General features: G+C 44.5%; 1 protein-coding gene across 2 annotated transcripts; it reads left to right on the plus strand.

Moving 5' to 3' along the window:
- The first annotated feature begins 6,401 nt into the window (after positions 1–6,401).
- On the plus strand, positions 6,402–14,854 carry gba (glucosidase, beta, acid). Of its 2 annotated transcripts, none has more exons than XM_036939779.1 (12): positions 6,402–6,809; positions 7,007–7,071; positions 7,331–7,522; positions 7,658–7,804; positions 7,958–8,091; positions 9,159–9,331; positions 10,000–10,089; positions 10,381–10,528; positions 10,745–10,969; positions 11,607–11,770; positions 14,048–14,164; positions 14,246–14,854. In XM_036939779.1, the coding sequence occupies exons 1-12, from the start codon at positions 6,694–6,696 to the stop codon at positions 14,349–14,351; spliced, it is 1,677 nt and encodes a 558-aa protein (XP_036795674.1). In that variant the 5' UTR covers positions 6,402–6,693; the 3' UTR covers positions 14,352–14,854. The 2 variants fall into 2 exon arrangements, with proteins under 2 accessions (XP_036795674.1, XP_036795680.1); XM_036939785.1 differs by having other exon boundaries at positions 6,403–6,809; positions 7,003–7,071.
- The last annotated feature ends 51 nt before the right edge of the window (positions 14,855–14,905 follow it).

The raw sequence follows: 14,905 nt of genomic DNA on the forward strand, positions 1-14,905 counted from the left end.
CTCAGTGAGGTTGGATGGAGAGCATTTGTGAACAGCAGTTTTCAGTTCTTTCCACAGATTCTCGATTGGATTCAGGTCTGGACTTTGACTTGGCCATTCTAACATCTGGATATGTTTATTTTTGAACCATTCCATTGTAGATTTTGCTTTATGTTTTGGATCATTGTCTTGTTGGAAGACAAATCTCCGTCCCAGTCTCAGGTCTTTTGCAGACTCCATCAGGTTTTCTTCCAGAATGGTCCTGTATTTGGCTCCATCCATCTTTCCATCAATTTTAACCATCTTCCCTGTCCCTGCGGAAGAAAAGCAGGCCCAAACCATGATGCTGCCACCACCATGTTTGACAGTGGGGATGGTGTGTTCAGGGTGATGAGCTGTGTTGCTTTTACGCCAAACATAACGTTTTGCATTGTTGCCAAAAAGTTCCATTTTGGTTTCATCTGACCAGAGCACCTTCTTCCACATGTTTGGTGTGTCTCCCAGGTGGCTTGTGGCAAACTTTAAACGACACTTTTTATGGATATCTTTAAGAAATGGCTTTCTTCTTGCCACTCTTCCATAAAGGCCAGATTTGTGCAATATACGACTGATTGTTGTCCTATGGACAGAGTCTCCCACCACAGCTGTAGATCTCTGCAGTTCATCCAGAGTGATCATGGGCCTCTTGGCTGCATCTCTGATCAGTCTTCTCCTTGTATGAGCTAAAAGTTTAGAGGGACGGCCAGGTCTTGGTAGATTTGCAGTGGTCTGATACTCCTTCCATTTCAATATTATCGCTTGCACAGTGCTCCTTGGGATGTTTAAAGCTTGGGAAATCTTTTTGTATCCAAATCCGGCTTTAAACTTCTTCACAACAGTATCTCGGACCTGCCTGGTGTGTTCCTTGTTCTTCATGATGCTCTCTGCGCCTTTAACGGACCTCTGAGACTATCACAGTGCAGGTGCATTTATACGGAGACTTGATTACACACAGGTGGATTGTATTTATCATCATTAGTCATTTAGGTCAACATTGGATCATTCAGAGATCCTCACTGAACTTCTGGAGAGAGTTTGCTGCACTGAAAGTAAAGGGGCTGAATAATTTTGCACGCCCAATTTTTCAGTTTTTGATTTGTTAAAAAAGTTTGAATTATCCAATAAATGTTGTTCCACTTCATGATTGTGTCCCACTCGTTGTTGATTCTTCACAAAAAAATACAGTTTTATATCTTTATGTTTGAAGCCTGAAATGTGGCAAAAGGTCGCAAAGTTCAAGGGGGCCGAATACTTTCGCAAGGCACTGTAAGTAGTTACTATACCCCACATTACCTGACATCATTACTTACCCATAGAAGTAGTTACTATACCCTACATTACCTGACATCATTACTTACCCATAGAAGTAGTTTCTATACTCACATTGTTACTTACCAATAGAAGTAGTTACTATACTCACATCGTTACTTACCCATAGAAGTAGTTACTATACCCTACATTACCTGACATCATTACTTACCCATAGAAGTAGTTACTATACTCACATCGTTACTTACCCATAGAAGTAGTTACTATACCCCACATTACCTGACATCATTACTTACCCATAGAAGTAGTTACTATACCCCACATTACCTGACATCATTACTTACCCATAGAAGTAGTTACTATACCCCACATTACCTGACATCATTACTTACCCATAGAAATAGTAACCATACCCCACATTACCTGACATCATTACTTACCCATAGAAGTAGTTACCATACCCCACATTACCTGACATCATTACTTACCCATAGAAGTAGTTACTATACTCACATCGTTACTTACCCATAGAAGTAGTTACTATACCCCACATTACCTGACATCATTACTTACCCATAGAAGTAGTTACTATACCCTACATTACCTGACATCATTACTTACCCATAGAAGTAGTTTCTATACTCACATCATTACTTACCCATAGAAGTAGTTACTATACTCACATCGTTACTTACCCATAGAAGTAGTTACTATACCCCACATTACCTGACATCATTACTTACCCATAGAAGTAGTTACTATACCCCACATTACCTGACATCATTACTTACCATACCCCACATTACCTGACATCATTACTTACCCATAGAAGTAGTTACTCTACCCCACATTACCTGACATCATTACTTACCCATAGAAGTAGTTACTATACCCCACATTACCTGACATCATTACTTACCCATAGAAGTAGTTACCATACCCCACATTACCTGACATCATTACTTACCCATAGAAGTAGTTACTATACCCCACATTACCTGACATCATTACTTACCCATAGAAGTAGTTACTATACCCCACATTACCTGACATCATTACTTACCCATAGAAGTAGTTACTATACTCACATCGTTACTTACCCATAGAAGTAGTTACTATACCCCACATTACCTGACATCATTACTTACCATACCCCACATTACCTGACATCATTACTTACCCATAGAAGTAGTTACTCTACCCCACATTACCTGACATCATTACTTACTATACCCCACATTACCTGACATCATTACTTACCCATAGACGTAGTTACTATACCCCACATTACCTGACATCATTACTTACCCATAGAAGTAGTTACTATACCCCACATTACCTGACATCATTACTTACCCATAGACGTAGTTACTATACCCCACATTACCTGACATCATTACTTACCCATAGAAGTAGTTACTATACCCCACATTACCTGACATCATTACTTACCCATAGAAGTAGTTACCATACCCCACATTACCTGACATCATTACTTAGCCATAGAAGTAGTTACTATACCCCACATTACCTGACATCATTACTTACCCATAGAAGTAGTTACTATACCCCACATTATCTGACATCATTACTTACCCATAGAAGTAGTTACTATACCCCACATTATCTGACATCATTACTTACCCATAGAAGTAGTTACTATACCCCCACATTACCTGACATCATTACTTACCCATAGAATTAGTTACTATACCCCACATTACCTGACATCATTATTTACCCATAGAAGTAGTTACTATACCCCACATTACCTGACATCATTACTTACCCATAGAAGTAGTTACTATACCCGATCATAGGGATGATTAACTCTGGAAGCTCCATCTGTTTCTTTCCACCCCATGTACAGTATGGAACAGACTTCCCTACAAATAGATGTATTGGTGCCTTTCAGGCATTTCAGTGTTTATTGAGGACCTCTGCTGAGGAATGTGATTGATTTCATGAATGTACTTTATTTTATTGTTTTCTCTTTGTATTTATTTTCTGGTGTATTTCCTATGTGTCATTTGTTGTGTAATTGTGAGATGGAAAAGAGACCTTGATCTCAATGAGACTCCCTGTTAAAATAAAGGTAAAAAAATTAATATTTGATTGTCATTTACACCAACACCCCTAAGGTATATGGGTCTCTCTCTGTCCCTCTGTTGCTCCTCCGTGTGGAGGGGTGGTCATCGCCACTCTGTCTCAGACGGTGTCTCTACGCTCCAAGCCTTCCTGCCCCAGGAGCTGCCTGGGCCATGATTAAATCCTGATTAATGTTATTTTATGTCCAGTCCCAGTCTAAACTCCAACTCTTTGGTGTCTTTAGATCTGGGCTATTAGGGTTAAGGGAAGGGACTAAGGTAATGACCTTGAGACACAGCCGACCCACAGGAGTTTACTGTCAATCTGAGAGCCATCGTCAACAACCCTCAGGGTGTCGCTATTGAGCCTGCAGTCAGAGGTCAAACAAGCCAGTTAGTTCAAACAAATGCAGCTTTCCTTTTGGAAGCCCAGGATAGAGAGACCCAGTAGTCTCCCAGTTAAGGAAATTGAAAAAAGAGGGTAGAGCAGAGCGCCGGGTTGAAATGCAAACTGAGACGAATTTCAAGCCATTCAAACAAGTGTGGCATTAGATGTGAAGAATGGGGTGTTATGCCTTGACAGTGGTGATGGTAACATGTAAATATTGGTAGGGCAAAAATAAGATACGTCTTATTGTCACATACATAAAACGAATATGCGTCAAAACCACTACACTACAAATTGAATGCACCAATACCAGAAATGAGTTTTGAGTCACACAAACATTCTGACCATTGAGTTATGATCTGTTTATAGGCAAATGACTCCCCCTATATTTAGCTCTTAGTGCACTAAAGACCACAGGACCTTAGCATTTACTTTTAAAGAGTAAAGTGTATTTTACATTCAGAATCAAATTCAGCATCGGTCTGACATCAAACATCAACAAAAATACATCCTAACTAGCTAACGTCCGCTACCTCAGTACAGCTGCGAGCCACTGCTTCCATCCAAACAACTGGATGGATCTTATTTTGCCATGTTCTTATGTAATGTTGAGTGGCTGATGAGCACCAAGAGAAGTTATGTCTCTGTATTTCTTCATTACGCAAAGTTTGAAAAGGATTTGCTAGGAAATAGTCGACCTGATTAGAGCGAGAGAGAGATAATCCTGGAGGGCCACAGTGTTTGATCTAAAGATGACACCCCCAGGTATGAGAATAATGAATATGTGTGGCATAGTGAATACCAGAAGAAGAGGTTGTCAGCTTACTTTTAAATTGCAACAACAACTGTCAGATGTGCTGTATGAGGTACTGTAGTACAGTGGAATGGGCATTATTATTCCATTGTACACTATAAACTCAAATCAAAAATCAAAAATCAAAAATCAAATCAAATGTATTTGTCACATACACATGGTTAGCAGATGTTAATGCGAGTGTAGCGAAATGCTTGTGCTTCTAGTTCCGACAATGCAGTAATAACCAACGAGTAATCTAACTAACAATTCCAAAACTACTACCTTATACACACAAGTGTAAAGGGATAAAGAATATGTACATAAAGATATATGAATGAGTGATGGTACAGAGCGGCATAGGCAAGATGCAGTAGATGGTATCGAGTACAGTATATACATATGAGATGAGTATGTAAACAAAGTGGCATAGTTTAAAGTGGCTAGTGATACATGTATTACATAAAGATGCAGTAGATGATATAGAGTACAGTGTATACGTATACATATGAGATAAATAATGTAGGGTATTTAAACATTATATTAAGTAGCATTGTTTAAAGTGGCTAGTGATATATTTTACATCAATTCCCATCAATTCCCATTATTAAAGTGGCTGGAGTTGAGTCAATGTGTTGGCAGCAGCCACTCAATGTTAGTGGTGGCTGTTTAACAGTCTGATGGTCTTGAGATAGAAGCTGTTTTTCAGTCTCTCGGTCCCAGCTTTGATGCACCTGTACTGACCTCGCCTTCTGGATGATAGCGGGGTGAACAGGCAGTGGCTCGGGTGGTGGTTGTCCTTGATGATCTTTATGGCCTTCCTGTGACATCGGGTGGTGTAGGTGTCCTGGAGGGCAGGTAGTTTGCCCCCAGTGATGCGTTGTGCAGACCTCACTACCCTCTGGAGAGCCTTACGGTTGTGGGCGGAGCAGTTGACTTACCAGGCGGTGATACAGCCCGACAGGATGCTCTCGATTGTGCATCTGTAGAAGTTTGTGAGTGCTTTTGGTGACTAGCCAAATTTCTTCAGCCTCCTGAGGTTGAAGAGGCGCTGCTGCCTCTTCAACCAATTCAGTTTGTCTGTGATGTGTATGCCGAGGAACTTAAAACTTACTACCCTCTCCACTACCAGCTACTAACCTTACTTATACTCAAACCTTACTTCGGGGTTGTTTCAGAGCACAATAGGAAACGGGGTGGAAACTGGGTGATCTGAGAAAAATAAACCAGTGTTGCCTAGGTTACCCTTCAGGAGAAGGGTGGAGGAAAATGGTAAACTGTGGGCTCCAAGGGATGTTGATGTGTCATCTGAAAGGGAACGGGACACTGTCAGGACTGAAAGCTAGTCAAAGACACAGAGACATATACAACACAAACGGACGTAAACACTGAGATGCCCTGTGCACCTACAAGAGGTGGTGTCAAGCACCTGAGTCAATTGCAGCAGGTCAGGGGGTGGACCCCAAAGAACTGTTAGGAGCACTGAACTATATTTTAATGGTTAGGAAGCGCGCTTGGCAAGAGGGTTTTGTTTTTAACACTGGTATCCTTATACATTCAAAAAGCATTGACAAAGATTTTCATAACTAACTCACACTAGATTATTGTTCTATCTGTGTGGTCACTGTACAATGTCTCAGTGGATTACATATATGTTGTTTTATGTTTAGTCAGTTAAATGATGTGTTTCGGTCTAAGAATGTAATGTCATAGAAATAGAATCCATGGATTCTATTTACATGGGTAACGTAAACTAATGTGTGTATACGTTTGAATATCTCTCAGCCTATCACACAGTGTTATGCAAATGAGTTTCTGTATGTGATGATGCTGTCTGGGGCACGCTGGGCCAGTCAGTTTGAGTAGTGCCTGTGTACGTTGGGTCCGGGTTGGTGGATGTTGGTGGGCACTATATTCATCCAAATACACTTCAACTTGATTATTTCATGGAAAATGATCGTCCCGAACTGTTTGTGCTAGTTAACTAGCTACGTGAGTTTCAGTGGCTTTGCAGGCTCGTTACACATTGGTTACACTACTATGGTGGGCAGTGTTCCCAACCTTGTATTTGTCACTGGCGACCTCTAGCGGTAAACTACAATTTACATTGAAGTGACGTACCATAGTGCGCTTGTCATATGACTATCGAGGTCCATACAATTTTGAACAATCCGGAAATAGCAGAGAAAATCAGTTGGACATGCGACTCAATATTTGACGTGCACTTTATGTCAAAGATCCTGATAAAAACTAGGTAAGAACGAACCTCTGATGCGCACTGGTGACAGTGAATGTTACAGTTGCGGATTAAAATGACACTAGTTCATGGACTAAAGGAGCCTAACGTTACTCCGTATGTATAATGTAATGGAACTGAGTCATGACCAGGGGCTATTAGCCTACAGCACCTGTCAGCATGCTGTTGTTATTCTCTGTTCTCTCTACAGATAGAATGCCATTGTCAACAGCACTCATCCCTCTCGCTTTGTTCATTGGAGTAGCAACACGATCCAGAGGTACAGTATGTCATGTATGGCCACTTTCACATGGGAACTAACTAACCAGTCGAATTAAATGTGGAACTAGCCATGACCATGTTTATAACTACTTAACACATACATAAAGCTTTATGACACATGTTTCTGAACTGCATTGTTTAAATCAGCATGTCAGTCATGTCATTTATTGACGCTGATGACCCAAGACGCATAGCTTCCCTTCTCCTCATTTTCCTTATAAACGACCCTCTATAACCCTGTGTCTGTTTCTCCCCAGGCAGTGATGAGTGTGTGGCCCGTAACTTTGGCCATGGCTCGGTGGTGTGTGAGTGTAACTCCACCCACTGTGACAGTATTGGGTCGGGCACACTGCCTGCACTGGGTCAGTTCCTGTCCTTCACCAGCAGTAAGGCTGGCAGCAGGCTGCAGAGAGGACAGGGACAGGTACAGAAGAACAGCACTGGAGCAGGTGAGAATAACCTGGGCTGAAAACAACAACCCCCAATAGCCCAAGGGTGGGAAACAAAAAAGACAAAAGCCTGCACACACTGTTACCCTTCAGGACCTGTACTGACCCCTGTCCCTCCCCCTCCATCTCTCCCAGTTCTCAGGCTGACTGTGGTTCCCTACCAGAAGTACCAGAGGATCAGAGGGTTTGGAGGAGCCATGTCAGACTCCGCTGCCATCAACATCCTGTCTCTGTCCCCCAGAACACAGGACCAGCTACTACGACAGTACTTCTCTGCTCAGGGTGAGAGGTCAGGGTGTCACTAATGATTATAATCATAATTACTAGAATAGTCATGCCTATTTTATTTGAGTAAGACATTTTATGTCAATGGGACAAACCTGGCCACATAAAGGCTGAGTTAAGTGTGTATACTGCTGTTGCTTTGCGTCCCAGGTATTGGGTACAGTGTGGTGCGGGTGCCCATTGCCAGCTGTGACTTCTCAACCCATCTGTACACCTACGCTGACTCACCTGGCGACTACAACCTGGACAACTTTACCTTATCACCAGAGGACACGAACATGAAGGTGGCTTAGATTGTTTCTCTCTTTTCTGCTCTTTCTTTCCTTTGACTTGTTAGATCGTAAACGTATCAAATGAAAGTTTATTGGTCACGTAAACAGTTTAGCAGGTGTTATAGCGGTGCAGTGAAATGCTTATGTTACAAGCTCCAAACACTGCAGTCAGATGTCAAACAATTAAAAGAAAAATAAAAAAGGCAAGAAATCAAGAACGTCTGAATCCAATGAACAACCTAAATAGCACTGTATCAGTATCAAAATGAAACCCATACAGTTTGTACACACCGAGGGGATTTCCACAAGCTAGACTAAGAATGGTATTTACAGCAGTGGTACACTACATGGCCAGAAATATGTGGACACCACTTCAAATTAGTGGATTTGGCTATTTCAGCCACACCCATTGCTGACAGGTGTATAAAATCGAGCACACAGCCATGCAATTTCCATAGACAAACATTGGCTGTAGAATGGCCCATACTGAAGAGCTCAGTAACTTTTAACGTGGCACCATCATAGGATGCCACCTTTCCAACAAGTCGGCTTGTCACATTTCTGCCCTGCTACAGCTGTTCCGGTCAACTGTAAGTGCTGTTATTGTGACGTGGTGTTTGGCCGGGGGGCAGCTCTAGGAAGAGTCTTGGTGGTTCCAAACGTCTTTCATTTAAGAACGATGGAGGCCACTGTGTTCTTGGGGACCTTCAATGCTGCAGAATAATTAATCTATGTCGGGGATACAGTATTTAAATACACAGTGTGAAACAGGAAGTGACTAGTGGTTCAATGTCTCTATAACATGGGACAGTATGCGGTGTCAGTGAGTGTGCATCACCTTGTAGACAGCTAGTGATGGCTGTTCAACAGTCTGATGGCCTGGTATTAGAAGCAGGTTTTTGTCTCTCTGTCTTGACTTTGATGCACCTGTAATGTCTTCGAATGTCAGACGGTAGCCGGGGAACACGCCTACCACTGTCAGCAAACTTGATGTTGGAGTCGTGCATGGCCATGCAGTCATGGAGGAATAGGGATGTATGTACTCACAACACCACTTCCTGTTGTTGGTCCAATTCCAGATCCCACTGCTGCAGCGAGCCCAGGCCCTGTCGCCCCGCCCCCTGTCTCTGCTGGCCAGTGCCTGGAGCGCCCCCGCATGGTTGAAGACCAACGGTGCTCTCACTGGCAAGGGCTCTCTGAAGGGCCAGCCTGGGGGCAAGGAGCACAAGACCTGGGCTAAATACTATGTCAGGTATCATACAGCATACACACCTTAACCTGGACTAAATACTATGTCAGGTATCATACAGTATACACACCTTAACCTGGGCTAAATACTATGTCAGGTATCATACAGCATACACACCTTAACCTGGGCTAAATACTATGTCAGGTATCATACAGTATACACACCTTAACCTGGGCTAAATACTATGTCAGGTATCATACAGCATACACACCTTAACCTGGACTAAATACTATGTCAGGTATCATACAGTATACACACCTTAACCTGGGCTAAATACTATGTCAGGTATCATACAGCATACACACCTTAACCTGGGCTAAATACTATGTCAGGTATCATACAGTATACACACCTTAACCTGGGCTAAATACTATGTCAGGTATCATACAGCATACACACCTTAACCTGGGCTAAATACTATGTCAGGTATCATACAGCATACACACCTTAACCTGGGCTAAATACTATGTCAGGTATCATACAGTATACACACCTTAACCTGGGCTAAATACTATGTAAGGTATCATACAGCATACACACCTTAACCTGGGCTAAATACTATGTAAGGTATCATACAGCATACACACCAAGAACTGGGCACATGGAGCCTTACAGAGGAGTTGGACTTTTCCCCCTCTCTCTGAGTATTCATTCTACTTCCTCCCCCTCAGGTTCCTGGAGGAGTATGCCAAATACAACCTATCATTCTGGGCCGTGACCACAGGCAACGAGCCCTCTGCTGGACAGATGACCAACTACAGGTCACATCTCACTTTATATTACATGTGTATCTAAGGCAGGTACATAATTGACAACAGGAAAAAGTGATATTTAGTTAGTAGTTGCATTCTGGTAATGAAGTTGGTTATAGAGGAAGTCCATGTTACAGGTTATTTTATCTCAGTTGGTAATGTATGGAGCTTGTAACGCAGGGTAGTGGGTGAGATTCCCGGAACCACCAAAATACCTCAAATCTATGCACGCTTTGGATAAAAGCGTCTGCTAAATGGCATATATTATATTATAACAGTAATCTGTTTTCTCTGCTCCAGTTTCCAGGCTCTGGGCTTCACAGCAGAGGAGCAGAGGGATTGGGTGGGCCTGGACCTTGGCCCCGCCCTACACACCTCCACACACCCCCACACACACCTCCTCATCCTGGACGACAACAGACTGCTACTGCCACACTGGGCTAAAGTGGTGAGGGAGAGGGACTCTGAAAGACGAGGGGGGGCTTTGAGAGAGGGAGGAAAGGAATTAGAGATGAAGGGATGGGGTAAGGTAGGGTCAAGGACAGAGAGTAGAGAGAGTCAACAAAAGGATGCATGGGAAAAGGGGAGAAGTCCATAAAGAAATAGTGAAATGTTGAAAGTGTACATTTGGACAATAGTGAAGTATGCTCCTCCTCCCCCCCAGGTCCTCAGTGATGTGCGTGCTGGCAGGTATATCCATGGTGTTGGAGTCCACTGGTACCTGGACACCCTGGTGCCGGCAGAGCTCTCCCTGGGCACTACCCACCACCTGTACCCAGAATACTACCTGTTTGGAACGGAGGCCTGCGCTGGCTGGAGCCCCTCAGACAGAGGAGTACGGCTGGGCAGCTGGGAGAGAGCTGAGCAGTACGCACACAGCATCATACAGGTAACACATATGACCTAGAATGAGGATCGTCAATACTCTTTCTTAGTCGCATGGCTAACGGGTGAGAATGACATCGTACAGGTGTACAAGTGAATGTGTTACTGTAGCAGGTAATTGAACAGGTCAGCATGACATCAGACAAAAAGAAGTTGAGTGTGACCTCAGTGTTTTGTCAGATTCCTGTGTATGATCTCGTGAGTAGCATAGGTGCTGGTTGTGAAATGTTACAGGGGCCAACTGATGAATTGAAGGTGTGTCTGTGAGCTGTCTGTTTTTGTCTCTTTGTTCGTCCCTTGTGAAGTCAGTTCTGTGTCATGTCCTGCAGCGCGAGTTAAACACATTCATACTGAACTCTACAGCTCAAACTGCTGCTCTGTTATGTTGCCCAAGGGAACAAGCTAGAATGGTGCTCTCGGTTTATCCATACCTCCCGCTCTTCCTCCCTTTCTGAATACTCTGCAGGACTGAAACAGGACTCTCTTAACTGTTCCCTCTCCATTCATTTTGCATTGGGACAGTCACTCTCCTGAGAATCACAGGATTGTTTATGCTGATGCAATGCCAGGTAACACAACAACACAAACTAGACAGTGAATGAGTCACTTTCTTCCTCTCTCTCTCCTCTCATCTGCTGTAGGACCTGAACCACTATGTGGTGGGCTGGACAGACTGGAACCTGGCTCTGGACCAAGGAGGAGGGCCCAACTGGGTGAAGAACTTTGTGGACAGCCCTATCATCGTGGACCACAGCCGAGACATCTTCTACAAACAGCCCACCTTCTATAGCATGGCCCACTTCAGGTACTGTCCCACCTTCTATAGCATGGCCCACTTCAGGTACTGTCCCACCTTCTATAGCATGGCCCACTTCAGGTACTGTCCCACCTTCTATAGCATGGCCCACTTCAGGTACTGTCCCACCTTCTATAGCATGGCCCACTTCAGGTACTGTACTGTCCCACCTTCTATAGCATGGCCCACTTCAGGTACTGTAATGTCCCACCTTCTATAGCATGGCCCACTTCAGGTACTGTACCACCTTCTATAGCATGGCCCACTTCAGGTACTGTACCACCTTCTATAGCATGGCCCACTTCAGGTACTGTCCCACCTTCTATAGCATGGCCCACTTCAGGTACTGTCCCACCTTCTATAGCATGGCCCACTTCAGGTACTGTAATGTCCCACCTTCTATAGCATGGCCCACTTCAGGTACTGTCCCACCTTCTATAGCATGGCCCACTTCAGGTACTGTCCCACCTTCTATAGCATGGCCCACTTCAGGTACTGTACTGTCCCACCTTCTGTAGCATGGCCCACTTCAGGTACTGTCCCACCTTCTATAGCATGGCCCACTTCAGGTACTGTCCCACCTTCTATAGCATGGCCCACTTCAGGTACTGTCCCACCTTCTATAGCATGGCCCACTTCAGGTACTGTACCACCTTCTATAGCATGGCCCACTTCAGGTTCTATCCCACCTTCTATAGCATGGCCCACTTCAGGTACTGTCCCACCTTCTATAGCATGGCCCACTTCAGGTACTGTACTGTCCCACCTTCTATAGCATGGCCCACTTCAGGTACTGTACTGTCCCACCTTCTATAGCATGGCCCACTTCAGGTACTGTAATGTCCCACCTTCTATAGCATGGCCCACTTCAGGTACTGTACCACCTTCTATAGCATGGCCCACTTCAGGTACTGTCCCACCTTCTATAGCATGGCCCACTTCAGGTACTGTAATGTCCCACCTTCTATAGCATGGCCCACTTCAGGTACTGTACCACCTTCTATAGCATGGCCCACTTCAGGTACTGTCCCACCTTCTATAGCATGGCCCACTTCAGGTACTGTCCCACCTTCTATAGCATGTCCCACTTCAGGTACTGTAATGTCCCACCTTCTATAGATCAAATCAAATCAAATTTTATTTGTCACATACACATGGTTAGCAGATGTTAATGCGAGTGTAGCGAAATGCTTGTATAGCATGGCCCACTTCAGGTACTGTCCCACCTTCTATAGCATGGCCCACTTCAGGTACTGTCCCACCTTCTATAGCATGGCCCACTTCAGGTACTGTACTGTCCCACCTTCTGTAGCATGGCCCACTTCAGGTACTGTCCCACCTTCTATAGCACGGCCCACTTCAGGTACTGCCCCACCTTCTATAGCATGGCCCACTTCAGGTACTGTCCCACCTTCTATAGCATGGCCCACTTCAGGTACTGTCCCACCTTCTATAGCATGGCCCACTTCAGGTACTGTACCACCTTCTATAGCATGGCCCACTTCAGGTACTATCCCACCTTCTATAGCATGGCCCACTTCAGGTACTGTCCCACCTTCTATAGCATGGCCCACTTCAGGTACTGTACCACCTTCTATAGCATGGCCCACTTCAGGTACTGTCCCACCTTCTATAGCATGGCCCACTTCAGGTACTGTACCACCTTCTGTAGCATGGCCCACTTCAGGTACTGTCCCACCTTCTATAGCATTGCCCACTTCAGGTACTGTCCCACCTTCTATAGCATGGCCCACTTCAGGTACTGTCCCACCTTTTATAGCATGGCCCACTTCAGGTACTGTACCACCTTCTATAGCATGGCCCACTTCAGGTACTGTACCACCTTCTATAGCATGGCCCACTTTAGGCACTGTACAGTCCCACCTTCTGTAGCATGGCCCACTTCAGGTACTGTACCACCTTCTATAGCATGGCCCACTTCAGGTACTGTAATGTCCCAACTTCTATAGCATGGCCCACTTCAGGTACTGTACAGTCCCACCTTCTGTAGCATGGCCCACTTCAGGTACTGTACCACCTTCTATAGCATGGCCCAGTTTAGGCACTGTACTGTCCCACCTTCTGTAGCATGGCCCACTTCAGGTACTGTCCCACCTTCTGTAGCATGGCCCACTTCAGGTACTGTACTGTCCCACCTGGGCAGGTCTGACACCCTGTACCAATACTTTATAAAATGAACCCTTCTTTCCTAACTTACTTGGTGATCACTGACCTGTATGTGTTTTGAAGTACATATAACACAAGTAAATTAACTCTGCTACACAGTAAGTTCCTGTGGGAGGGGTCTCAGAGAGTGGGTGTGTCCTTCAGTCAGGAAACAAAACTGGAAAGCTCTGCCTTCGTCAGGCCAGACGGGTCAGTGGTGCTTACCATCCTCAACAGGTGGGTGAAAGTGTGTGTGTTAACACTTTGTGTGTATTTGCATGTGTGTTACCTTGATGTGAGACTGTGTGTGTGTTGCAGGTTGTCGTCAGAGGTCCAGTTTGAGGTGTATGATCCTGCTGTGGGTTTCATCTCCTCCAGTGCTCCAGCCCACTCCCTGCTCACACTCGCTTGGAACACACTCTGACCGCACTGGAATGGAACACACACCTTTACTGCCAGGGCCAAAGCATTGTCACAGTCCTCACTACCAGGTCTGCTACATTTCCACCACTACACACTCAACTCCCACCACCATCCGAAGCCCAATGTGCTGCCTCCTCAGAACAGCATATCTAATAGATAACCTGCAGCATCGTGGGCTCTGGCATTTCTGGGATCAGAGCTTGAAATGTGTGTGTGTTTTAGCCAATACAGCCAAATATGTTGCGTGTTCCTATGCTGTGACTATCTGCACTGATCTTTATCACGCTGGGAGAAGCTCTGGAATGTGTGAATATAGCATGTGATCAAACCAGGACCAGGTACACTATCTACTATGATCAGACACTGCTGCTGCTTGAGACGGTCTGACCATTACACTGCTAACAACCGTTTCTAAACTGAAATCTGGTTTAGAAAAGAGATCATGTACCGAATCTATTAATGCCGTTTAAACCATTTGCCTTTTGAATAAATGATGTCTCTCTATTACGTCGTCACACAAGTATCTGGACGTTTTAATGGACAGACAGACCCGAT

This window comes from Oncorhynchus mykiss, chromosome 2 (assembly GCF_013265735.2).
Source record: "Oncorhynchus mykiss isolate Arlee chromosome 2, USDA_OmykA_1.1, whole genome shotgun sequence".
Classification (NCBI taxonomy): domain Eukaryota; kingdom Metazoa; phylum Chordata; class Actinopteri; order Salmoniformes; family Salmonidae; genus Oncorhynchus; species Oncorhynchus mykiss.

What these genes read in the sequence shown, in the direction of transcription:
- gba (XM_036939779.1), top strand. Translation starts at nt 6,694, where the DNA reads ATGACTATCGAGGTCCATACAATTTTGAACAATCCGGAAATAGCAGAG. An exon ending in GGACAGATGACCAACTACAG is followed by an intron (nt 10,090 to 10,380) that starts GTCACATCTCAC and finishes TCTCTGCTCCAG; the next exon opens with TTTCCAGGCTCTGGGCTTCA. An exon ending in TGCCACACTGGGCTAAAGTG is followed by an intron (nt 10,529 to 10,744) that starts GTGAGGGAGAGG and finishes CCTCCCCCCCAG; the next exon opens with GTCCTCAGTGATGTGCGTGC.